Genomic DNA, 27,574 nt, shown 5'->3' on the forward strand with positions numbered 1-27,574 from the left:
ATATCGGTTCCTCCTACTGTCAGCATCTCCTGCCCTTCCCTTCTCCCCTACATCTCTGCTCTAGCCACTGTGACCACCCCACTCACGTTTAACACTCTGAGCTCTCTGCATGACCACCACACCTGCTGTGTTTCACTAGCAGTGTCTTTTCCCCAGGCTATCCCTCCTATCTGCAGGATCCCTTCCTCATTTTGCTCAGGGTCCCTGTTCAAATGTCACCTTATCTTGGTGATCTTTCTGGACTGAAGATTGCTAGAGCTTTATCATTGTGTGACCAGTATTCCCTCCGAGGCTCTAACTCTTTAGCCTACCTTTTAAAGAGCACTCATCACCACCTGACGGGATGTAACCTTGCCACCCTTCCTAAAATGTGAGCCCTCAAGAGCATGGCCATGATTTGTGTCATTTCACTGTGACAGCCTGGAAGCCCTGGCTGGTGCTTGGTGTTTGATGGACACGAACTAACCCGAAGCATACAAAAATCAGCTACTGGATCAAAATCAGCTATTTACAAAGTTTTGTATCCACTTGGCAGTAACCTAGATTTTTTTCCTTCAAATTAGCATTTTCTACAGCTAGGCAAGTCTTGTTTCATCTGAATGGCCTCCTTGTCAACCAGGAACCTTCACTGTACACTGACATCTGGGTCTAGCTCTTGACACTGTGGCCAAAAGCAGACAGGGGAGAGTGAGGCTGGGCGTGGTCCCTGGGAAGAACAAGTGGATGGTTCTCAGAAATAAGCAGATGGGGCCAGCTGGGGTAGACTGTGACTTCAAGTGCAGCCGGGATTGTACAGCAAGATCTTGTCACAAACAATGAACTGGATTAAACAAACAACAAATGGGCAAGAACTCTGAATGGGAGAAGGTGGCTAGGTGAGGTCCGGAAGCTTGGGTCTGTGTTCCAGCTGAGGGACGATGGTTTTTCTAGAGTTGTCATAACAAGGACCATGGATAACATGGCTTAAAATGATAACGTTTTTGAGCTATTTTTATCTCATTGTCTGAAAGCTAGAAATCAACGGTGAAGCCATTGGGAAGGCCAAGTTCCCTACAAAACCAAGCTTCTAGCTTTCCTTGGCTTGTAGGCATATGACTCTGATTCTCCACGTTCACGTGCCATCTTCCCTGAGTGCTGGTTTTCATGTGGCTATCATCTTACAAAGACTCTACATGGCATTAGATTAGGGTCATCCTTCTCCAGCTTGGTCCCACCTAACTTAACTAAGCACATCCGCCTTCTAAACAAGGCCACAGTTTGAGCTATAAGGTTGAGATGCTGGTGTCTTGTTTTCTCTTAGTTCTTGAACACTAAATGCATGTTTTCTTTTTTTAAAGATTCATTTATTTATTTTATGTTATGTGAGTATACTGTAGCTGTGCAGACAGATGGTTGTGAGCCTTCATGTGATTGTTAGGAATTGAATTTTAGGACCTCTGCTCGTTCCAGTCAGCCCCACTCGCTCCGGCCCAAATATTTATTTATTATTATACATAGGTACACTGTAGCTGACTTCAAACTCACCAGAAGAGGGCGTCAGATCTCATTGCGGGTGGTTGTGAGCCACCATGTGGTTGCTGGGATTTGAACTCAGGATCTTTGGAAGAGTAGTCAGTCCTCTTAACCACTGAGCCATCTTACCAGCCCCAAATGCATGTTTTCTTAAACACAATCAAATTCTCCTTCACCCACCATTTAATTCCATTCTGAGAAGAATTAGGGTCAGCCTGTTGGGCTTTTTGGTTTCATCTCCCCGTGTCACTGGAAAGAGATCTGATAAACAAAAGCTAGTTGTGTTGGAATAGGAATTTGTGCATTGGTTTAGCCAAGCCAAAGCTTTCATTTCATTAACAAGTATTTACTGAGGAGCCCCTATATGTAGCCATGTTCTGGGAACCAGGGTGTTTAGGCTGAAGATGTAGCTCGGTGTTGGAACATTTGACTAACATTCACAAGGTCCAGGGATCAGTCTTAGTATGGAGGGCAGAGAAGGTCCACATGGGCTGGGGACATGACTCAGTGGGCAAGATCAGTTACTACATTTGATGACCTGAGTTCAATTCCCAAAGCTGAATTAAAAAGATTCACGCACAAAACACATTTGTAATCCAAGCACTTCTATGGGAAACAGGGGGTGGGGGGTTGTGGGGGGGGGAGAGTCAGGAGAATAGGAACAGAAGCAGAAACAGGAAGAGGGCAGAACGGACGACTTAAGTCATCCTCCGACTGCCATGTGAGCCTATGCCAGCATGCACACACAACCAAATAAATAAATACACAAATAAACAAACAGACTCTAAAGAAAGCAAAATACCTAGGCTTGCCCCTGAATCACATTCTAGCAGTGGCAAAAGCCATGACTCTTTAAACAGCATTGAGGGCTAAAGAGACCACTCAGCAGTTAAGAGTATTTACTGTTCTTCCAGAGAACCCAATTCAGTTCTGAGAACCCACGTCAGGTGGTTCGCAATAGTCTATATCCCCAGCTCCACAGGATCTGACTCTTTAGACCTCAGAGGGCACCTACACTCACATACATGCTCTCTCACATGCTCTCTGGTGTGGGTATACACATCCACACACAATTTAAAAACTGAAAAGCTATAGGGGAAAAATAAGTAATGTCCACATATATATAATATATATATATTTAATAACATATATATATATATATATATATATATATATATATATAAAACCCACAACATTTTAAAGGGGAAAAAAGTGACAAAGAGAACTGAACCAAAAGGCTGGTATTACATTAGCTATGAATGGGGCAGATGGCTTGAAGTTAGTGTACTTCACTTTCAGCATCCTTCAGACTGATATTAATACCCAATTCCTAGGGTTGCTTTCAGAAATCAATGATGTAATACATGGAACGTGCACAATATGCCTGTTATATAAGTAGAGTCGAACAAATATTTGCTTTCGACAACAACTATTGTTTTCTGGTAACTGCTTAAAAAAAAAAGACATTTAATTCATTAAAAACATTTATTTCTTGGAAAACTGATGTCAACCAATATCATCATAGTTAGTGTTGCTGGTAACACCCAAAAAACCCCATGGTATTTTGACTGAAATCTTATTGAAAGAAGTGGTCTGTCAGATGGCCTTTCAGTAACTACATACTGGCTTGTGACCTTGAACACCAGTAAATATAATTTGAGATTTAGAAGGGTGTTTGTGGGGCTTGTGGAATGCAGTGGGATGGGGCTCACTGCTTTCTCTTTGTTTTTTCTGTTTTCAGGAGACTATGGGACCCCACTTCCCTGGTACTTCCTTTTACAGGAGTCCTACTGGCTTGGTGGTGAAGGTAAGTTTGTTTTGTTTTAATTAAAACAGTCAGGCAGTGGTGATGCACACCTTAATACTAGCACCTGAGACGCAGAGGCAAGAGAGTCTCTGTGAGTTCAGGACCAGTCTGGTCTATAGAGCGAGTTCCAGGACAGCCAGAGCTACAGAGAAACCCTGAGCTGGAGAGATGGCTCAGTGGTTAAGAACACTAACTGCTCTTTCAGAGATCCTGAGTTCAATTCCCAGCAACCACATGGTAGCTCATGACTGTCTGTAATAGGATCTGATGCCCTCTTCTGGTGTGTCTGAAGACAGCAACAGTGTACTTATATAAAAACAAACAAAAACAACAAATCAAACAAAACAAAAATGAGAACAACAGAAACCCTTCAGGACTGAAACTACTTCCTTGGGGTACATGTAAGATGTGTGGACCTTTGTCAAGGTGTCAAGGTGGCCCTTTGTCAAGTGCATGATCCCTGCTAGTCAGCTGCCTGCCGTGGGTACAGGGTGTCACAGTGTCACAGCCTCCACAAGTGTCCCTTTGATGAATCCCAGAGCCAGAGCTGTAAGCTACAGTCTCTCCCAGACCTGGGAGGCTCTGAAAGAAAAACCCCTGCTTTCCAGGGTTAGAACTCACCCTTCCCCTGTCCACACTTCACTTTGAATTACTGGGCCTGGGGCACGATTTAGCCTTTAAGCACTAACAAAGGGATTTAGTTTTCCTTTAACTTTAAATACCAGGTTAAGGCATTTAACCTGGAGCCTTTTAAAAGCTTGTATAAATTTTTTGTTTGGCTGGTATTTTGAGGGTCTCCCCTGCCCCTGAGGGTATATATATATATATATATATATATATTTCACACAAACATTACTTTGACAGGCCAGTATTTTCCCATTATATTGTTTTGTGCATTGTGTTTATCTACAAACTTTTAAATGTCCACTATAATAAAGTTATCAACCTATCTTAAATAAGCGTATTTAACATCCCTGGAATGTTACTAATGTCAGTGAACCTAGGGGCTCATGTGCTCCCCAATCCGCACCCCACTATCCCAAGAGATACTCTGCTATTCAAGAAAAAAAAATATCTTGAGAAATGTGTTCCTTGAAAACAAGACACATACACTTTCGCTGACAGACGTGAAATACTTCTCACCTGTTTCATAGGCAAGAATAAATATAATCCCTCACACTATCTAAGATCAGAGAGCAGCTGAGTCACGCCCCACCCCCCAACTCCCCTCTTCATAGTTGGAGAAATGGAGAGCCAGAAACATCAATTTCCTATTGAAATCCCACTGGACACTGGGGCAAAATCTAGAATAGCCAAGGACGGTTCACGAGGAGAGTGTCACCCCAGTGGTTATTTAAAAAAAGATATTTGTTCTTGCTGTTGTATTACTCATGAGGGCAGTATGATAGCTGGGCAGTGTGATCGCTGGCACATTGACCTCGGAAATTGTGGAGAATAAAGTCAAAACCGCTCCAGGAAGTGGAGACAGAAGTACACCAGACAGCACGCCTCTCTGACCATTAAGCCTCAGCCTGCTGCTCTCCCACATTCTGCAAATCTAGAGGCCCTGGCGGGCACTGAGGATGCTCCCAGGTGGTTGCCCATGCGTGCTTAAAGCAGAGCCCTAAGGGCTTCGTGCTAGTGGCTTTCTTTTCTTCCTGCTTCCTTTCTGGCTGGGGCTCCTTTCTGCCTCTTCCTTTTCCAGGATGTCCTTGACACCCCCTTAGACTGAATGCCATTAAAAAATAAAATCTGTGGTGAGTGTGTGTGTGTGTGTGTGTGTGTGTGGAGGGGGGTGGGGAGGAATAGCATACACCCACCAGGCTCCACCCTGGTATTACCGTAAGATTTCTGTATGTCCGAATAGGTGGCCTTTTAAAGGGAGCCATTTCTCCAGCTCAGATCTAAATTAGTTACCCACCATAGCACTACAGGTGGATTTTTGCTCAGGGTTCCCATGACTGACATGTTTTAGTTGGAGCAAAAAGGACCAGGTGGTAGGCTAAAGAAAACAAACCTATTCCAAATTTAATCCTGCGATGGAATTTTTGATTTGTCTGATTTTCCCCACCCCCCTAAGGGGACAATGTTCAAGACAGGGTTTCTCTGTTTAGCCCTGGCTGTTCTGGAACTTGCTTTGTTGACCAGGCTGGCCTCAAACTCAGAGATCCACCTGTCTCTGCCTCCCAAGTGCTGGGATTAAAGGTGAGCACTGCTCAGCTTGTTTTTGTTTTTGTTTTTATTACAATTTCTGATATGAGAAGTCTACCACATTAAAAGGAATTGTCGAGGACTGCGAATGTGGCTTAGTGCTACCAAGCAGGGAGTTCCTAGTTTGATTCCCAGCTCCCCCTAAAAACAGAGTAAATCAAAACTCTCCAGCCTCAAGGTTCTGATTTAAAAAGTCCCTGTGGGCCCTGCGAAATCGGCACAATCAGATTTGAGTACCTCACAGCTGGGCAGCAGGTCAGAGCTGGAGGCCATGCAGGAGACGGGTCTCAGAGCTATGATGGCTCCAACCTCCGGAGGGAGCTGTCCCACCCTTGTGATGGGAAATGCATCTGTCCCCTCTGCCCCTCCTCTTCTTTCCTGTCTCTCCTGAAGAGTAACGTTGGCGTCTGGTTGGTTCAGGTTGTTCGACCAGAGAAGAAAGGGCTCTGGAAAAGACTGAACCCTTAACAGAGGAGATGGAGGATCCAGAGCACCCAGAAGGAATGAATGGTAACCCCCCCCCACACCCCCCACCCACCTCCCAAAAGAGAGCAGAACAGAACGGAAAGCTTCAGTAGTGCCAGAGCCAAACCACAAGCCGGGCAACTCGAAGGAGGCCAGGAAGCTGACTCCCTCTCTTGACTGGTGTTAAATCTGATGTCCAGCTGCACACGAGGGGAATGAATGGTCCAACCCAGACATTAGTGCATATTTCCTGGAGAAAGCAGATCCCAGGTCTGTAGTGTGTTTGTGCCCTTGTTAGGCAAACCCCAAGGGAATCGCACAAATGTGCTGACTTCCGAGGATTTAGTCAGAACAATGACTTGGGTCACTGGGACTTGAAGCGGATATGAGCTACAAGGAAAGACAAAAATAAGTGCGGTAAGGGGAAAGAGCCTAGCAGAGCTGACTGCACTTCACTCAAGGTTTACAAACCCAGAGCCCATTCACTGCAACCATCAAAAGCCTTTCCTGGTGGTGGAAGTTACCTAATCACTCCCTGGCTGGTGCGCAGGGTACATAAGACTCCTTTCCCTGGCCTTTGCTGCTTTGTCCTCACTCTTGAACTAATTCTCCTGAGGTTTCTCATCCCTGACTGTATGCATGACTCGGGTTTAGAGAGGCACACAGACTCCGATTTAGCCTGATGTTGGCACGAGAGGGTCCAGCTTCTAGGCACCCCTCAGGTACCACTTTGCAAAGCTCATGTTGGAGACCTGAATCCTCACAGAGCTGCTTTGCAGGCTAAAGTAACTCTAGAAGATCCTCCTCCCAGAGTGGTATGATAAGGTTCCATTTCAGCTTTAGTTGTGGCCAGGAGACACAGGCAGACAATGCAACGGGAGTTGGGGACAGAGCAAGGGACCACTAGTTAATTAGAATTAATACTCTGGACTCTATAAGTGAACTTCGGAAAAGATGTTGTGGTGGGGGTGGGGAGAGCAGGTCGGTACTGGAAAGGACACGGAGCATGGGGAGGAAGGAGTTACGATGAGGAAGAGTAGGTTGTCCTGGCTTAAGGAGTCAGGGCTGGTGCCAGAAACCTATGAAGATCCGATAGACTGAGCCTTGAAGCAAAGACGGTACTCGGGGTTAACTCAATAATAGACAGGAGCTATTTCAGATGGGTATGGACTCTGGGTCCATACTTGCCACTTGTACACCATGTAGCCTTGATAGAACACTTGATGTCTCTCAGTCTTGGGCTTTCTAACCTATTGAAAAGATCCTAGTTACATCTACCTATAGGACTATATGTGTGAAGTGAGGGATTTGCTGGGAAACATCGGAAACAGTGCCTAACTCACAGTAAGTGTGAAATCGATGGCCAGTGTAACTATGACCTACTGCTGTTGTGATCTTCTTCACAAAGCCACAGCAGCGTGGGCAGGTGAAGTTACAGCCAGAGCGCGGGTCTGAAGGAAGCAGTGTGTTCATGAAGCACGGCGTCATTAACCTGTGGTGTTTCTACAATGTGTTTTTCCCTCCAAGACTCCTTTTTTGAACGCGAGCTTCCAGGGCTGGTGCCTGGTGTGTGTGTGAAGAACCTGGTGAAGGTTTTTGAGCCCAGTGGCCGGCCAGCTGTGGACCGTCTGAACATCACTTTCTATGAGAACCAAATCACGGCGTTCCTGGGTCACAACGGAGCGGGGAAGACCACCACCTTGTGAGTTCTCTGCCAAAGAGGCTGTGTCTCCCATCCTACCCCATCCATCATTCCCTAGCTTCATTCTCTCCCCCCAATAACTTCAGTCTGTTCTTCCTTACTGAATTTCGGTGGAAACATATACACTCACACACACCTCCCATGGTGAGGATAAAAAGCAGTGGCTGCCTATGTCCCTGGTCTATTTTTATGTAGCACTCCGTTTCCTACCAATTAATAATTAGGATGCTTTAGTGCTGGCGTGGGACCTCTGATGGGCTGGCTACCTTTCTGAGAAAGTGTAGGGAGAACAGTGAAGTAGACTCGCTGCCTGGCAGAAGGCCAAGGGCAGGAAGCTTTGAGGCTCTGGGTGGACTCCTCCATCCATCCTTTAGTTCTGAAAGGAGCGCGGGCGCCACCTGCTGAGAACAGGAGGTCAGGGCTCCGGTGCGGACCTCCGATGGGCCAGTGGAGGAGGGGTAGGGGTCAACAAGCCATGTGACAGCAGCCATCAAATCCTTGGCTTGCAGAGCCCCGGGGAAGGAACAGAGGTGTACACCCTGCTCAGGAATGTGCTCCCGGGCCCTTCAATGGGAATGGAATGCAGGGCTGGTGCCATTGGGCTTGGTACTGTTTCCCTCTAGTGGTTGATCAACAAAGATTTCAGCTTCGAAGTACAGGTTCAGATAGCATGCGATTTTATCAGAACTTGGGACAGAACTGGGCGGGGCATCCTAAGGCTATCTCCTTGCTAATTCACGTGGTGGGAGGACAGGAAACTCCATTTGAGACCCCAGGACCTCTAGAAGACAAACACATTACTTCACTCAGTGCAGAAACTAAACTTCCACTGGGGTCGGAACACAAGCACTGCCCTAATGCTGGGAATAGCATAACATTTTAAGTTTCACTTCGTGCTGGGGCCTGTTTTTGTTTTGTTTTGTTTTTAAAGTATGTTCGATTCACTTAACTTAGACAACTACCCAAGCAGGTAGGAGACATGTTTTGTATAACTGAAGAAAGAAAAGGGAAATCACAACATGGTTCACATTTTTACATTTGGAATCCCCAAACGAAATTGTGTTAGCCAGTCAGCAGACAGTCTTGCCCAGCTTCTCACCGGCATCAGCCGAGCTTTGGAAAGTCACCAACCTGCTTCTCACTGTCAAGGGCTGCGCGCCCAGGCAAAGCAGTGGGGCTGGGCCCTAAACCCCTTTAACTGACCACAACTGTGACCACGACAGTGGCCACAATGGCTGGCCACATCAATAGCCACGGAACAACCACTATGACAGACCTTCACGGTGGACACTACCGCTGACCACAGAGTAAAACAACAGTGATCACTGTAGCTGACCACATCCATGAACACCACTCTGACAGACAGTCATAATAGACACCACAACTGACCACCACAGTGGCCATCCAGTGGGCACTACAACTGACCACTGCAGTGATGGCGGGGTGATGATGGGGTGTCTGAGTTTGGGAACCCCTGAGGCTCTTGATACTGGCCCAGGAACAGTTGGAAATAAAAAGTAGAGAAAGAAGGTCCTTGTGGTCTAGGCACTAGACTAGCAAGGCACTGGTGCTAAGTAAACCCTGTGTGGAAATGTTCTGGGCCCCTCAGCTACAGCAGGCTTGAGTTTGATAGAGAGATGGGGCAGGTGTCACTACAAGCATCCTTATGACCCTGTGTGGGGTTACCCTCATCCCCTGGTGAGTTCTAACAACCATCTCTTCAGCCACTTAACCCTGTGTTCCGCAGGTCCATTCTGACAGGTCTGTTGCCACCGACGTCAGGAACTGTGCTCATTGGGGGAAAAGACATTGAAACCAACCTGGATGTAGTACGGCAGAGCCTGGGCATGTGTCCACAACACAACATCCTGTTTCATCAGTAAGTGAGCTGGAGTTGAGATACTACTGGGCAGGGGTGGGGCTCATTGGAAGAGCACTTGCCTGGCCTGTCCATCACCCTGGGTTCCGCCCCCAGCACCACAGGAAAACAAAATATCTGTCAGAAACCCCTGTTTTGTACTGGCTGGTTTCATGTCAACTTGACACAAGCTAGAGCCACTGGAGAAGAGGGAGCCTCACCTGAGAAAATGCCTCTGTAAGATCAGGCTACAGGCAAGCCTGTGGGGCATTCTATTCATTAGTGATTGATGGGAGAGGGAACAGCCCATTGGGGGTGGTGCCATCCCTGGGCTGGTGGTCCTGAGTTCTATAAGAAAGCAAGCTGAGCAAGCCAGTAAGCAGCTCCCTCCATGGCCTCTGCATCAGCTCCTGCCTCCAGGTTCCTTGCCCTGCTTGAGTTCCTGTCCTGATTTTCTTTGATGATGAAGTGTAAGCGAAATAAACCCTTTCCTCCCCAAGTAGCTTTGGTCATGGTGTTTCATCCGAGCAATAGTCACACTAAGTCACCTGTACCTGTTCTCAAATGCCCGCCCCCAACACACACACACACACACACACACACACACACACACACACACACACACGTCTTTCCAGCCCAACTTAGCAATGCGTTTGTCTGGTCTTCACAGTCAAAAGCCCTTGTCCCTCCAAGCGTGAGGCTGTGCTCCTCCTGGTGATCAGAGTTGAGATGTCCCCAGCCAGAGGAGGGACAGTAACTTCTTTATGGCACTTTCCCTTACTTGCTGACAGAAAGAAGAGATACGTTATCCCCTTTACATGTGGACCACTGGTGCTATAGACTGTCCTGGGAGGAGAGGGGGGCTTTCATGCCGGCTTGCTTGAGTTTTCTATCTTTTCTCCCATTCTTCTTCTATCACTTTCTTCCTTTTCCCTCCCTTCCCCCTCCCTCTTTTCTCTCTTCCCCTACTCTTTCCTTCTAATTAAAACATATTTTACATGCTGACTCTAGTCCTGGCAGAGTGAGGAGGGCGGTGAAGGGGAGAAGACAGATAAATACAAAAGAAAAAAAAACTGTCACCAGTCCTTTCAGCATCCAGAGGCAATCTCGCTGTCAACACCTCCAGATATGACTATTTGGACATCTCTCTGCGTGTGTAGACATGTGCAAAGATGTAAAAATTATAAGGGAAAGTAAAATCATATGTACCATTTTGTGACCCCACTTTTTGAAAGTGTGGGTGCTTTGCCTGAGTGTGTATCTGTGCACAGCGTGTGTTCCCAGTGCCTGAGAAAAGGATCTCAGATATGCTGGACCTGGAATTACAGACAGCTGTGAGCCACTATGTGTGTCCCAGGTCCTCTGTAAAAGCAACCAGCGCTCTTAACCACTGAGCCATCTCTCCAACTCCATAACTGCTTCTTAAGCCTAAGGTGCTATGAATATTTTTCCATGCGATTACATATTCCTTTAAGAAGTAATGTTTACATATGGTTCTGTTGTTCGAATGACTGTTTAAGTAATTTTCTCATTAGCTCTTTGGGCAAGACTGGTTGGTCATTTCACTTTCACATCACGAATAATACCACGATGACATTTTTGACTGCTAACTCTTCATAGTCATCTTTCTTTTCCAAGGTGAGCTGCTCAAAATGGAATGACTTAGCCCACTGCCTTTCTCCTCCTCCTGTTCCCACAGCCTCACAGTGGCTGAGCACATCTTGTTCTATGCCCAGCTGAAAGGGAGATCCTGGGAGGAGGCCCAGCTTGAGATGGAAGCCATGCTAGAAGACACGGGCCTCCACCATAAGAGGAATGAAGAAGCTCAGGACCTTTCAGGTGCTTGGTGTTGGGAGGAGACAGGGTCATTTCCGTTGCCTGCCAATGCACCTCAGCAGAAGGTTGGGGTAGCAGAACAGCAATTCTCAACCTGTAGGTCATGACCCCCCCCCCCACCTGTCAGATATCAGATTTTTACATTATGATTCATAACAGTAGCAAAATTACAGTTATGAAGTAGCAACGAAAATAATTTTATTGTGTGTGTGGGGGGGGAGTCACCACAATGTGAAGAACTATATTAAAAGGGTCGCAGCATTAGGACGGTTGAGAACCACTGGGGTAGGGCCTTATAACAGGAGCTTTCCTTACATTTTTATGAAACTCAAGGCACGGTTTTCAGATGATCAGGTGCTAGGAAGCAGGGTGGTCTTTCAGCATTGGTGCAGCATGGACGATACTGTGACGTCTGACAGAGTAGGCATATCTGTGGTGGCAGTACCAAACTGTAGCCAAGTTTAAAGATGTGACCAGCTCTGGGCCTTCCTCTTCCCCGTGCCGAGATGTCTGTGATATTCCGTGTCATCACCTTCCTTCTGCCTCCAGGTGGCATGCAGAGGAAGCTGTCTGTTGCCATTGCTTTTGTGGGAGATTCCAAGGTGGTGGTCCTGGATGAGCCCACCTCTGGGGTGGACCCCTACTCCAGACGTTCCATCTGGGACCTGCTCCTGAAGTATCGCTCAGGTGAGGGGCTGTTGCTTAGTACCCCATGCTCTCACTGAGGCTGTTCCAGGTGTCCCACTTTCTCCCGCCTCAAATTTTATAGCCACATACCTTAACAGCCCTTGCAACCACCAGTTCAAGGGCAAGCCTGCAAACAGGGAGTCAACCTATGGCTGAAACAGTCCAGAAAGTTGGGTTGGGAGTGTTTACAACGCATTCACAAAGCCCCGAGTTCCATCCCAGCCACTCATGCATACAATCCCAGCAGTCGGGAGGTAAGAGGCAGGTAGAGCAGAAATCCAAGATGAGTCTCAGCTGTGTAGCCTGGGCTACACGAAGCCCTGTCTCAACAAAACGAAACAAAAATTTCTTCCTACCTATAATCCTCCAATCTGGAAAAGTGGAATTGCACTCTGGCTAAAGGAACCCAAAGTCATGCCAGGAAGCTTCCTAGCTGTTGCGTGACTATTCCCTGAGAGCCGGAATATGGGGCTGGATGTATAGATCAGCAGCAGGCTATGTCAGATGAAAGTGCCTTAAAACGGGCCCTTTACTTGTCTATCTCGCACCTTCTAGAGGATTGACATCTAGAAGTGACATCAGGCTGAACTCCCAGAGCCTGTCCATGCAGCTGTATGGTTCATCCTGCCCAGCTTGGAAAGCCCCCTCCTTTATTCTTCCTGTATTTCTCATGCCCCTCACTGAAGGGTTGCAGGTGAAAATCCTCATCACCTCGTTTTAATAACAGCTCCATTTAATGAGAAAGTGCTGCGTGTGCTCTTACAAAGTACAAGAGCGGTGTTTAACAGTAGGAAGACTGTGAAGGTGGAGTCCATGGATAGTGACAGTGACGGCAGAGGGAGATGAGCATGTCCCATCCATGTGAAATTGTTTGAGTCGTACCTGAGACACAGTGCAGAGACACCGTATGTGACAGTGCTTTGCAGCATGCAGGCTGCTAGGGTATAGCGGTTGCTATCCTCCTTACTCCATTATGCTTGCTGCAGAATTAGCTACTTTGTTCTTATTTATTAGCTCCAAGTTCTGGGGACCACATAACCTGGAGGTTGCTGTGCATCCTATCCAGGTTGCCTGGTAACCTTACCCTGACCTCCTCCTCACAGGCAGAACCATCATCATGTCCACTCACCACATGGACGAGGCAGACCTCCTTGGCGACCGCATTGCCATAATTTCTCAGGGAAGGCTCTACTGCTCTGGAACCCCACTCTTCCTCAAGAACTGCTTTGGCACAGGCTTCTACTTGACCTTAGTTCGCAAGATGAAAAACATCCAGAGCCAAAGAGGTGGCTGTGAGGTGTGTGTCTGCCTGGGGAAGGAGCCCAGCTTGGGCAGTGTGGGGCTGCTGTTCTAGATATAACTGCCCACTGCACCTTTAATTGTTGGAATAAGCTTGTATCTGGACTATTTGCAGACTTCAGTAATTGTGTTCTAAACTACTGTATAGAGATGCTCACAAACACACACCAGGCATAACTGATTTTAAATAACCAGAGGGGTTGGGAGGGTACACCACACATGTCATGCGGTGTTCTAGGGGAGTACCTTGGCCTTCGAGGTTAGACTGCTTTAAGTTGTTCCTCCTTCATCCAAACATCCATGTTCCCCAATTAAACCTGAATTCTAGGAGTAAGTGAAATCTAAGGAGAGCTATCCTTGGAGACTATAACCTAAAACTGATGTGGGGGGCAAGGGCAGCCAGCAGAGTCTCCTGTGTCATCCTGAGTAGTTGATTTTATTCTTTGCTGTTGTCTTTCCTCACATGGAAAATGAAGTGGGTGACCCTGGCTTCTGCTTCATAGGAGGGATGTAGTGGAGACAAATGAGATGGAGTGTTGTGAATGTTTCCCGGGCTCCTTGAGAACAGGTATCCCACACATTCAGGTTGTCACAAGTGTTCTGCTGCAATGCTGTTTATGCCTCTAATATAAATGGATAGCATGAGTTTTCCTGTCCTGGTGGATTTTCACAGCCTGGCGTCCAGAGGGCTTGGGAGGGGAACAGAATGTCTCTCTAGCTGCCACATGATTAATGACAAGGCAGAGGGATGCTTTGAGGTTCTGCCTCTCTCTCTCTGCCTGACTCACATTCCCTCTGGGATAAAAAGCCAAGCAGCTCCGCCCTCAAAATGCTCAGATGAATTAACAGATTAAACAGCGAAGAAAAAAAAATAATGCCGTCCGCAGCTGGTGACGAGAGACAGACGGAGCAGTGGTGACAGCAGCTGGCACCGCGACGATGCTATCATTGACATGATCTGCATCTTGTCAGTCCTTTCTGTCGTCTGTTGCAGGGGGTCTGCAGCTGTACATCAAAAGGTTTCTCTACCAGGTGTCCAGCCCGAGTCGATGAGATAACAGAAGAACAAGTCCTGGATGGTAAGAGCTGGGCAGGTTGAACCTCAGTGCTGGTTCAGTGAGTACCTCCGTGTTGTTGGGTACTCCCTGTCGGGATGTACTGGAGCAGAGAGAACACGTGCTATGCTTTGAAGCCCAGCATCCTGCAGATGCTCATCTTTTCCTCTGAGCCTGTTTCACATTCCTAACGTGATTTTAAAGTACCTAAACGCCCTCTCTTTAATGAGGAATCCAACTTGTTTACTTGTTACTTGCCCTTGCTCGTGTTAAGCTTGGATTTTACACTCCTGCCCTGTAACAGTGTGGACGCACCCCCTCCTCAAAGTGCCAAGGCACCCTCTGGCTCGCTTTCTCTTTTTAGTGTTTTGTTTATTATTTTTTACTTTGTATATGACTGTGTGCCTGCATGTGTGAAAGTGAGTCGTCTGTGTGCAGTGTCTGCAGAAGCTAGAATAGGGCATTGGAATATCTGAAACTTCAGATACAGGTAGCTGTGAACTGTGGGTGCCAGGAACTGAACCCAGGGCTTCCATAAGAACAGTAAGTGCTCCTGACTGTTGAGCCATAGCTCCATCCTTGCATGTGTCTTACATGGAGAATCTGAGCTTGCGGGTTTGAAGGATGCAGGAAAGGATGCATGGCAACTTTGTGCAATGTCACACATTCCCCTCATACTGCCCAGGGTCCCAGGGAGCCTCCCTGGAATTTAAGGGTACATTCTTTCTCAGAGGCCTCTCACTGTCACCAGAGAGAGGCAGTATCTAAGCTCACCTGTCAGATCTGACCTCAGGGTCCCAAGAGCTAATGACGCTTTCCACTCTCAACATCTGCCTACCTGCACGCCTCAGACACCTCTGCAAGGGGAATGAATGCCACAGGGCCTAAAACCCTGTGTAAAAGAAAAATTAAACTTACCTACCGACTCAGCTTTATGAACAGAGGAAAGTGTGTGCTTATCAAAAAAGTTTCCTATTTAACACATTTCCCCCTAAACCCTAAGTATTGATGTGCTATGCATAAGTCCTAGGGGGAGAACTGGGAACTGGGTGAGAAGAACTGGGAGGAGGTGCCTAGCACACAGCCTTAATCCCACCAGAGGCAGAGGTAGGCAGATCTCTGTGAGTTCTAGGCCATCCCGGGTGATATAGGGAAACCCTGTCTCAAATAACATCAAAGAACCAAGGGAAAGGCCCTAGGCTCCAGCACCAGTTTCTACTCTCCATTCTCTATGTAGTAGTCAGCACTGAATGAAAAGCATTTCTTCAGTGTTGTGTCTCTGAGTCTCCGGTCTTGCTTATCTTGCTGTGAGTTATCTCCTGTGTTGCTGAAAATTTCTCCTTGGAATCTTGGTCAAGACATTGATGTTCTAAATGTTTAATTACTACAAAAAATAACTATCAAAATCAAGTTGGAATGTGTCTTTGGCTGGCATGATTTTTTTTTTTAATAGAAAGGGCATGCTGCCATGGTGAGAAGTACTGTAGATAGCTGTGCCCCCCACTAGGGAGGATTCCCTTCATCTCCAGATACCTCCTCGGCTGGCCTTTCACTCACACCCCCCCACACCCCCCCCACACTGCTCACACAGTCCTGAGTGACTCACTCGCAGACCTCCCTGCCAGATGGACACTTCTGAGAGGCTGACACATAACTAAGGCATGGTTCCTGGGAATCCAGTGACTGGGTCCCACTTCCTTCCTAAGAGAACAATGTGTGTGACCCCTACAAGCTACTGGGGCAGAGCTATTTCCTTCAGTAAAGAACTCCCGGGTCCCAGTATGAGATCATCTAGGACTAAAGACAATCACACAGTTTGCAGGTGTGACACACAAGCCTTCCATAGCTCAACAGGCTCTCAGTGGGGAGCTGTGAGATACTCCAGCCAATCGAAAGACAGAGGACACTCCCCTGGGTGATGCTGACTCTTACAGAAAACTGACCTGAATAGCAACACTCACCGGGATTAGCCTAACATGTATCTGTAATCCCAGCACTCAGGAAGCTACGCAAGAGGATTGTGAGTTCAAGGCCAGCTTCAGATAAATACTCCTGCTACCCACCCCACTCCGTGTGCCATCCTCAGCGTCTCCGGGGCTTCTCAGCCTCCTTCTGCAGTGGCTGGTTATTGAGTCTTGTTCTGTTTGGGAGGACAGGTATAGCCCAAGGGAAAACGGTGTGGCTCTCCAGGTAGTTAACGCAGGCTTGGGCATGGTTTAGGAAGGAGACTTGCTTCTTCTAGGCCTGGGTCTTGGGTCACACAAGGAAGAGAAAAATGACTTCGACTTAAGTCCTAAGCTTTCAGTGGGTGAGAAGCAACAGCAGTGACAAGCTCTCCTCAGAGATGCAGGGACAGCTAAGTGCCATTTTTTGTGCCAGGCATCACTGCTAGATTAACTGCACCCCCCCACCCCCATCCACACAAACAGTCTTGGAGTGGGCACACTTGTTTTCCTCTTCCACAGATGAAGAACTGGGGGGAGGACTCACCCAGTGTAGTGTTCCTTCAGGCACTAGCACATCTGACTGAACAAGAGGCTGGCCCTCCCTCCCTCAGGTTGCAGCACCTGGAGTATGTTTGTCATAGAGTCAACAAAGCTAAAAATAGACTTGCCGAGTATCAAGTCTAAAAGAAATGACACTGAAAGCCAAGTGGGTGGTTCACACCTCTAATCCCAGCACTCAGGAGGGTCAGCCTGTACCAAACCAAGTTATGGGCTATGATAGGATGTAGGATAAAACTCTGTCTCAACAAACAGGTAAACAGAAACACACCCCACACAGACACACACACAGACACACACACACACACTCACACACACACACACACACACACAGAGTCACATACCATACATATACATACACACACCCAAACACCACACACACATTCACACACACACACAAATACACACCACACACACACACATGAGAGAGAGAGAGAGAGAGAGAGAGAGAGAGAGAGAGAGAGAGAGAGAGGCCGAGACATAGAGAGACAGACATAGACACAGAGAAACAGAGGAAGAGACTTAGAGAAGGGGAGGCAGAGGGGGAGAGGCAGGGATGGTGGTAGCTATCTGCCCCTTTCTCTAACAGGGTGTAGAAGAGAATACAAGCCCTGGGAAATCTCACACACTTCCAGGCTGAGTAGAATAGACTGAATGCAGTTGACATCGGTCTTTTTTTCCTGACCTAGGAGATGTGCAAGAGCTGATGGATTTGGTATACCACCACGTCCCAGAGGCAAAGCTGGTGGAATGCATTGGTCAAGAACTTATCTTCCTCCTTCCGAACAAGAATTTCAAGCAGAGAGCATATGCCAGCCTTTTCCGAGAGCTGGAGGAGACACTGGCTGACCTGGGGCTCAGCAGCTTTGGAATTTCTGACACTCCCCTGGAAGAGGTAAGGCAGAGATTGCTGTTGGTCTCCGTCTAGCGCCAGAAGAGGCAGCTCACACAAAAGCCTACCACTAAAGCAAAACCTTACAGAAGTCAAAGCCAGAATTCTCCATCCAGTGTAGTGACTCTCTCTGGCTTCAGCTGGCTTCTTCCTACCTCGGTCTACATGCATACATATTTTTCTGCAGCTGTGGTCCTCATGTGCATGTATTGAAGCCTGTGTTCTCAGGTAGTTAGAATGTATTTCTTCCATGGGGAAACAGTGGAGCTAGGTCTACATTTTCCTAGAAGCAGGAGTGCCTGAACCAAATCCTCTCTTCATGTCTCCACAGATCTTCCTGAAGGTCACAGAGGATGCTGGAGCGGGCTCTATGTTTGTAGGTATGTACGGTGCTAGAGCCAGCGGCTTGTCCCCTGTTTCCCCAGATTTGAGCTTAGAAAATCTACATGAAAAGTAATGAGGTGGCCATTCACCCTTCTCAGTGCCAGAGCCCCAAGTAATGCATTCTGTGTTCTCGGCGCCTGTGGGTACGAGCCCGAATTCGGCTAGGTAGGAATATTCTGGATGGATCAGGATTCTTAGCCACATCAGACTGGTAGATCCCTCCCCCCCACCCCCAAATTCACCTCCTACTCCCCTGGTCTCCTTTTTTCTGTCATGTTACCACAGTTGCCCTCCTCTCTACCAGGCTTCTGATCCAGGCTTGTCTCTATGAGTGATGGCCAGCAGTGTCCTTAGAGATAATGCTGACAGTTAACATAAGCCAGATGCCAGCTCCAGCCTCCTGACCCCTTTGAGATCAAGATAAAAACACTCGTAAGCTCTCAGTTAGTAACTGTTGGACTTTAAAATGGCGAGAACCAAAATTCCTATGAATTCTGGCCTTTTCTCTTCTCTGTGTGGCAGCCAGGGCCCTTTGCTTGATTCCCTGTGGCCACACAAAACATTATGGGTGTTACAGACCTACTGCTGAGGGAACGGTCACCCTGTCGCCATAACACAAATCACTTCTGATAGAACAAGAGGCATGCACTCACTCTGCTAAAAAAGGCCCACTGGACCTCTCTCCTGCTCAGAGACAAACAGTTCTCTGTGGCTGTCTTGGGTTGCTAGTCGCCTCCTCCTATCCAGTATGGCCCGTCGTAATGTTTTCCATGCAGTGTTTCCTCCCTATGGAATTTCTGCTACTGTTGCCACCTCCTAAGAAAATGTGGGTCTAAGTGACCAAGCATGTATCAGCCATGCCTAAAATTACCAACGTCCATATATACTAGCCCATACGTGTTCCAGCTTAGATCATGTGGTAGGCCTGCTGAGGTGGTCATCCTGGCAGAAGGGGGAGGGGTGAGTCCTCTGCAGAGGGTAGGAGTGGCTTATCGTGGAGGTCAAAGAACTCTTTCAAGTTCTATGCAGATAGAAGTTGAATTCACTTAACCCATCCAAAGCCCAAGATTCACATTAGTCAAGACAAGAATGAAAACACATTAAAGTGTACTACAAGCTACATAGGTTTAAAAAGTAGGGACTTTTTAACCTGCATATGGCCTGTGAGAACAATAAGTCAGACCTTGAAGACTGGTCAGTATGGGGATTGTCTTAGTTAGGGTTTTACTGCTGTGAACAGACACCATGACCAAGACAAGTCTTATATATATATAAAAAAACAACAACATTTAATTGGGGCTGGCTTACAGGTTCAGAGGTTCAGTCCATTATCATCAAGGTGGGAGCATGGCAGTATCCAGGCAGGCATGGCACAGGAGGAGCTGAGAGTTCTATGTCTTCATCCAAAGGCTGCTAGTGGAAGACTGACTTCCAGGCAACTAGGGTGAGGATCTTATACCCACACCCACAGTGACACACCCATTCCAAACAGGTCACACCTATTCCAACAAGGCCACACCTTCAGATGGTGCCACTCCCTGGTCCAAGGATATACAAACCATCACAGGGATAGAAATGGGTATTTCAAAAAAAAAAAAAAACATTGCAATGACCTGCATTCTATCTGATCACCACAGATTAAAGCTATCTTGTAACAACAACAACAACAACAACAAAAAACAACAACAAAAAAAGAAATGGGTATTTCAGAGACAGTTGAAGGTAAATGTTCAGAGTTTAGCCATAGAGAACAGTAGACCTGAGCATCATAATTTGATATCTAAAAGACTTTGGGGATGGTACTTAGCCTCTTCATACCTCAGTTTCCCCACATGTAAAATATTAATAATATCTACCTTTTATAATCACTGAGAGAATTAAATAAATACTGCACGCCAAGTCTTTGCACAGCAAGTGATCTATGACCAAGACTTAGGAAGACCCCCCCCCCCCATGGTAATCACAAATCCTCTTAGCTCAGGCTTGAATGGCTCTTTATACTCGACAAAGCACCTGCTGTCACTGTGTTACTTGATAGCACGATAATCTCACATGGCAGGTAGGACACAGACCTGGTCCATCTGGAGAAAGCTGAGTGAGCTTGCTGAGGTTAGATGAAGTCTCTGGAGCCACACAGACTAATGGACCTTGTTTTCTGAGCTATGACTCTCCATTACGCATTCTCCCCACCTCCCACAGTACAGGTGGCCGAGTAGAGACAGGTTAGCGTGAGACCTTGCCCCAAACTAAAACAGAAAGGTTATTAGCCTCCGTGTCCCATTGTTTCTCTGAATGAAGGGTAACTGATGCTGGAAGGAAAGAAAAATGCATATAGCAACATCTCTTATGTTTGTCTTTTTCTAATTATTGATCCAATATCCCTTAGGTGCCACTCAGCAGAAAAGAGAACAAGCTGGTCTCCGGCACCCTTGTTCGGCTCCCACTGAGAAGCTCAGGCAGCCTGCCCAGGCCCCACATACCTGTTCCCCAGGACAAGTGGATCCTCCCAAGGGCCAACCTTCCCCAGAGCCAGAGGACCCCGGTGTCCCATTCAACACAGGTGCTCGGCTGATTCTTCAACATGTGCAGGCCCTGCTAGTCAAGCGATTCCATCACGCCATCCGCAGCCGCAAGGACTTTGTGGCTCAGGTACCCCACTGTGACCAGCTTGGGCTTGACTCAGTTCTCCCCTGCTTCCGTGTGTGTGTGTGTGTGTGTGTGTATGTGTGTGTGTCTATGGTAGTGATCCTGACTTTCCATCTTTTCAGGAATATTTGTGGGGTGGGGGTTGGGGAGGTCAGACACTTCCCGGTATACTTTCTTGAACTTCTATCAGTTATAGTTCTTCCTTGGCAAACCTTTATTTTGATTCTGGGATTTGCAAGTCTTCTTTCTAAGGATTGGGCCTCACTTAGAGTCAAAAATAGGATAGTATCATGTTTTCCACTATTGTTTCTATTCTCATCATGAAAGGTAAAGTTATATGTCTCATTCATTTTTCTTATGACATAAAGGCCATTGTCCTCTTTTAAGACAGGGTCTCATGTACCCCAAGCTGGCCTCAAACTTGTTATGTAGCTAAGCATGACCTTTTTTTTTTTTAAGTTTTGTTAAGATTTACTTATTCATATATTTTGTATATATGTATGCATCCTGACTGCATGTACACCTGTGTGCCAGGAAAGAGAATCAATCCTATTACAGATGGTTGTGAGTCACCACCTTGTGGGAGCTGGGAATTGAACCTGGGTCCTCTGAAAAGCAGCCAGTGCTCTTAACACCAGAGCCGTCTAAGAATGACCTTGAACTTCTGCTCCTCCTGCCCCCACTTCCTGAGTGTTGGGATTAAAGGCATGTGCCATCAAGTTCAACTTTATGTGGTGCTATAGAATGAATTCAGGACTTCATGCATGCTGAACAAACGCTGTACACCAGCTCAGCTGTGTGCCTAGTCCTCTCTCTAGGGTTTTCACTCATGTCTTAGTCAGGGTTTCTATTCCTGCACAAACATCATGACTGAGAAGCAAGTTGGGGAGGAAAGGGTTTATTCAGCTTACACTTCCATACTGCTGTTCATCACCAAGGAAGTCAGGACAGGAACTCAAGCAGGTCAGGAAGCAGGAGCTGATGCAGAGGCCATGGAGGAATGTTACTTACTGGCTTGCTTCCTCTGACTTGCTCAGCTTGCTTTCTTATAGAACCCAGGACAACCAGCCCAGGAATAGTACTACCCACAAGCCCTCCTGCCCCCATCACTAATTGAGAAAATGCCTTACAGCTGGATCTCATGGAGACATTTCCTCACCTGAATCTCCGTTCTCTGTGATAACTCCAGGTTGTGTCAAGTTGACACACAAACCCAGCCAGTACAACTCATAAAAGGAACTTTAGGTCAAAGAGAAGCAGGTAATGCGAGTCGTTCTTTAGACTTGCCTTTAGGCGCTGGCCGAGCATGGCATATGTTCAGGTTTATCTCTGGGTGCAGGAATGAATATTCTTTTTCCTTCTACATATACTGCCTTTTACGTTTGCCTGTGCTATTCCCCCAGAAGCCTGTCCTTTACTGCTGGTGTCTGAATACGAAGTGGAGGAAAAATACTTAAAAGAATGTGTACATGGGTATGTGTGTATGTATGTGCACTGGATGTCTTCCCGCGGGTGTGTATCATCTCTAGCTCTTCAGCCTGTGACTCCATGACTATTCTCTTACAGATTGTTCTCCCTGCCACTTTCGTGTTCTTGGCTCTGATGCTTTCAATCATTGTGCCTCCGTTTGGTGAATTTCCAGCTTTGACCCTTCATCCCTGGATGTATGGGCATCAATATACCTTCTTCAGGTGTGTAGATTCATCCCAGGAATCATTATTATCCCTTAACATGTGATATGCCTGGATTGTATGCCTGCTAGAAGGGTCCTGATCTCCCTACTTCCCTGGAATCTTCTCCAAGGTGGAAAGAGTCTTGGTGGAGTTCTTAAAGGGGAAGCTAATGTAGTAGCCGCTGCTTAGCAATCTGGTACACAGTGGAAGGCAGGAGGGTAAGGAAAGAGGATGGGAAGCCTGGGAAAGGGGGTTGAAGCTCCATCTTTTTGAGGCATAGATGATTTGCTATCAGACGTCTAGGTGTGTGTGGTAGGCTACCCCACTTCCAGGAGCCCCACAACCATTCTAAGTTGGTGTTCAGTGCCTCACAAGTATGCCTGGCATGGAATACACATTCAGCAAACGCTTACGTACATGTTAGTGTGCTTTGTGCGTTCTGTCCCAGTCTGACTACCAGGTGAGCCTCTCTGTCTTTCTAGCATGGACGAACCCAACAATGAACACCTTGAAGTACTGGCAGATGTCCTTCTGAACAGGCCAGGCTTTGGCAACCGTTGTCTAAAGGAAGAGTGGCTTCCGTAAGTCCCAAGCTAACACCAACAGCTCCCCTAGGAGACCCCAAAGCCAACTAGGAAGTGTTGAGAAAGACCCCTCAATCCTGCTCTGTGGTATCTGGGTCATGTCCGTGTGTCTGATAGGCTCTTACCCAGTTTCTCCTCTGGTGCTAGGAAGCCTCCATCCTTGACAGCTCTGTGTCTTAATGTAGAAGTATTCTATTGTTTGACTGTATTTGCCCAAACTCATTTGGGGGAAAAACAAACAAACAACTAAACAGGGATGGAGAAGATGAAGGATATGATGCTATATAATTGGACCTTAAATGGCAGGAATTACTTCTATGGCCAGCTCTCAATCATTGTTGTAACTCTGGAAAAGAGAGTTGTGGAAGATGGTTGAAATCAACCAGGAATTCAGAGCTTGGCATATTGTAGCACCTTCTCTCATCCAACCTTCCCCAAAGCTACCGCTAAAGAGCAACATGGACACACTTCAGAATCTCCTGTTATTTTTTTTCCATCTCTCAACAGTAAGAGCTACTAGTCATGGAAAAAAAAAAGTCCACAAATTAGTCCCTAGTCCATGCTTTGTCAGCCTGACTGTAGTTCTGATAGTCCTTAAGTAGACTCTAATCCCCTGGAGGGAAATTCCTGACTTCAAGGAAGAGAAAGGCAGAGAAAGAGAGAGCCACCAGCTATCCCTTTTCCCAGCAGGGAGGAGATTAAGCAGTGGGATTGACTGTGGGATATTTTCTCATTTTCTATGAGGGAGTACCCCTGCATTAATGCAACCTCCTGGAAGACGCCCTCCGTGTCCCCGAACATCACCCACCTGTTCCAGAAGCAGAAATGGACAGCAGCCCACCCCTCTCCCTCCTGCAAGTGCAGCACCAGAGAGAAGCTCACCATGCTGCCCGAGTGCCCCGAGGGTGCTGGAGGGCTCCCACCCCCACAGGTACCTGCTCCATCTTAACAACTGCAGACGATTCCTGTGTTTCAATTGATTTCAAATTATTTCCCATGGTTGATCGTTCCGATTTAAATTCTTTTTTCTCTCCGTGTTAAATAATGTTGTGATGTATGGTCAAGTGTTAAAATATTTACATATGGGTTAACAGCTTTAATTAAGCTTACGGTAGAGGCTTTGGTGGAGCTCGGTGGAGAACTGTCGTGATAAGGGCCTGGGTTTGATCCTCATCACAAGAAGGGAAACAGGTATGCTGGTCTGTGTACCAGACACTATCTGTGGAGATCTGCGGAGTTCTGGCCCAGCTGGAGCAGCCAAGGAATTGTGCTTTCCAAAGAGAAGAGGGGAGGGGTAGGGTGGAATGGGGCAGGAAGGATGGGAAATAAGCTATGTGCCTAAGGACTATGTATATAACACACATGAACAGACACAGCCAGCAGCTTATCTTTTTCAAGAGTGGCATTGATGATGGCTGAGCTCTATGCTATAGACAAATCCCCATGGAGGCTTTAGGGAGTGCCTACAAGGGCAGGAGAGCCTGGCTTTTTCTCTGATTGGTTGCTTGTACAGAGCCTGCCTTGGATGGTTTCTCTTGTTATTTCTCAATGAGTGGATGATTCCCAGAGTCCATGTGTTGTAAGAGAAGGGTTCAGGCATGGGAGTTAGGGAAGCATGGTTTGTTTCTTAGCCTCTAAGCCTTCTTCATCTTCTTTCCTGGTGTTGAGAAGAGCAACACCTAATTATAGCATTATCATGAGGATTCGAAGAAATAATGTGGTCATGAACTTTGTAGGACTAGAGGCAGCTCAAATGATGGGCAACCCTAACCTAACCATGGCTGAGCCAGGATGCAGGTTGCCTCTCGGCTGTGTGAAAGTTAACATGGGTGGCTATGAAATTCTTTTCTGTTGTTCTGAGCCCCACAGGTCTCCAACTCTCCAGGTAAAGTGTGGGAAATTATCTTGTTAGGCAGTAGAGTAGATGGAATGAAGCAAAGGACGCAGCAGATGGTTCAGGTATGTGCAGGGAAGACTTCCAGAGTGACTGCATAACCCTTCCACTTAGCTGTCACAGACAGCACCCATCATCAACAGAGACTGGGGGCTGTCACCTGAATTCTGCATAGTCTGTGCCCGTGGGGAAAGCCACAACAATAGCATCAGGAAGAAGACATAATGAGACAACTAAATTTACCATAGCATGTATCACAGCTGCTAGCTCATAAGGAAGGGGTCCTGGGTCAATCCTGCTCTTTATATTGCTCAGGCAATAGATTGTCCCTTTGGGTGACAGCTACATTGCCACATTGCAGATATCCCTGACTCCCTAGGATCTGGGCTGAGAAAAGAAACCATCAGACCTCCATGCACAGGAATTCATTTCCTAAATGAATTCTAGCCTCACAGCTGCCTGTCTCACTTAGAAACTTACCTTCAGGGCACCATTGGCCTATGGTCCTTAGGAAGATGCTTGAAGTCCTAGAGGAGGCAGAGCAAGTCTGCAAGTGTACATCACCCCTGCCTTTCCTCATTAGGAGTCACATCTCCTGAGCAAAACTGAATGTCCCATCTCTGTAATAGACACCTCTCCCGTACCAAAAAGTGCATGCACATGCTTATACACATATATACACATAGATATACATGTGTTCGCATCCACTCACCCTCATTTAGCACCTTCCCTCTTAGCCGGGAGTAAGAACAGAAGGAAAGAGCTAGTCCAGAGGAGGTGAAGGGGAAGTGAGAGAGGCAATGACTCTGACAGTCAGAGCTACAGATGTCCCTTCCTGCTCCAACATTCCTTCAACGGGGTCTTGATATGGATGTGCCCCATCCCTGACTTCTACTCCATACAGAGATAAAGCAGGAATGTTATGTCTGGTAGACGTTTTAGAAAACAGTTCCTCAGAAACTTTCTCAGGCATCTGCAATTGTTGCAGCCTGCTACCATGGTACTCAGGCCAATTTGAGAAACAGGTAATAGACGCAAGCACCGTCAGATGCAGGATCTGATCTTAGCCCAGCCACACGCAAGCTGGTCCACTTTTCTTAGCTTCCCTTTCTTGGTAAAGTTGGCTTTTGTGAAAGCAACAGGGGTGGGATCACACTTGCAGAGCCCCTACCACAGTCCCTGGCACACTGCGGCCACTCGGGGGCTGCCACTTGACCTAGTGGAGGATTAGATGAACAGCGTGAGCTAAAGGAGGTATCACACCGGGGAGGGGAGGGCTCTAGAAAACAGGAAAAAAATAACTTCATTTTGATGGTGGTTTAATACCACCTAGAATCCTGTCAGCCACTTCTGTGTGGCAATCTACACAGTGGATGCTTTTCCCCAAGGTCCTGGATTGACTGACCTACGACTTCCACCAACAACTCAACACTATGTGACATTGCCACCTGGTGGCCAAAATCTAGCACTCTTGAATTCCCCTCGAATCTCTTGATTACCTTCCACTCTTAGATTTTTTTATGAGAGCAGGGTATCATATATTTTTTGATATCTGCATGCTGGGTACTGGGGGCATGAAAGCCAACAAGTGAGAGAAAGCCTCTGCCTTCACAGAGATGATGTCGTACATGGGAGAGTGTCGGGGCACTGAGTCGACTGAGACAAAGCGATGTTTCATGAGCGATGAGCACTGTGCAGGTGCACGGGATGACGGGAAGATGATTTTTATCTATAAAACTCAGTCTGACAGTGGGTGCAGAACACAATGTGGAGGTTCAAGGGCGGAGTTGTGGGTGCAGTATGGAAGGTTCTGGAAAGGTCTAGGCAAGGTCTAGGTGGTGGCTGAGATTGGGGTAACAGGATCAGCATGGACGAGACAAATGTGTTGGAGAGTTTGCATTTATGGTCTCTCGTGATGGATGGACTGAGAAAAAAGGGGGTGGGGATCAACGGTGACCCCCACATCACTGATGCAGGAACTGGAAAGGTGTCAGGGCTGCCTTTAGTGTTTCCTGGCATCCGAGTCTATCATAATTTTTGGATAAGAACAGCAGTTTCACAAACTCTAAGGTCTCATTCCCCCAGATCTTGACCGTGTTTCTTTGTCCCAGAGGACACAGCGCAGCACTGAAGTCCTACAAGACCTCACGAACAGGAACATCTCCGACTACTTGGTAAAAACGTACCCTGCTCTCATAAGAAGCAGGTAGGTGACCCCGTCACACTTGTAATCTTGGCTGCCTAGTGACGACATCAACCATGCCAGAAAGTCAATTTCCTACTGTTGACTATGAGGTGGCAGCCGAGTGAGTGTGAGGGTCTCACAGCAGAAGAAATAACTGAGGTGTGAACCCACAAGGGGCAACTCAGGGCTAATTGCTTTGTTTCTTTCTCTGTTTAAGATAAGTAGCCGAAGTTTATCCCAGGCACTGTTGCAAATGTCACAAAAAATGTATTCAATAAGGAAGCCTTATATCTTAAGGAGTTAAGAAAGATAAAGTTTGTAAGGGGTGGGGAGAAGAGGAGGGGAGTTGAGGAGTAAACATGGAGGGAGAGAGCTTGAGA

General features: G+C 47.0%; 1 protein-coding gene across 1 annotated transcript in view; it reads left to right on the forward strand.

Annotated features, from left to right (window-relative positions):
* Positions 1–27,574, forward strand: part of Abca4 (ATP binding cassette subfamily A member 4) — a 150,092-nt gene that overhangs the window by 71,176 nt on the left and 51,342 nt on the right. The window contains 15 exon segments of the mRNA XM_021157524.2: positions 3,254–3,319; positions 5,951–6,040; positions 7,523–7,697; positions 9,445–9,576; positions 11,255–11,394; positions 11,941–12,078; positions 13,182–13,375; positions 14,372–14,456; positions 17,626–17,831; positions 18,160–18,208; positions 20,599–20,861; positions 22,425–22,549; positions 23,014–23,112; positions 23,860–24,046; positions 27,121–27,215. Of these exon segments, the coding sequence (XP_021013183.1) occupies positions 3,254–3,319; positions 5,951–6,040; positions 7,523–7,697; positions 9,445–9,576; positions 11,255–11,394; positions 11,941–12,078; positions 13,182–13,375; positions 14,372–14,456; positions 17,626–17,831; positions 18,160–18,208; positions 20,599–20,861; positions 22,425–22,549; positions 23,014–23,112; positions 23,860–24,046; positions 27,121–27,215 (2,044 nt within the window).

This window comes from Mus caroli, chromosome 3, assembly GCF_900094665.2.
Source record: "Mus caroli chromosome 3, CAROLI_EIJ_v1.1, whole genome shotgun sequence".
NCBI lineage: Eukaryota > Metazoa > Chordata > Mammalia > Rodentia > Muridae > Mus > Mus caroli.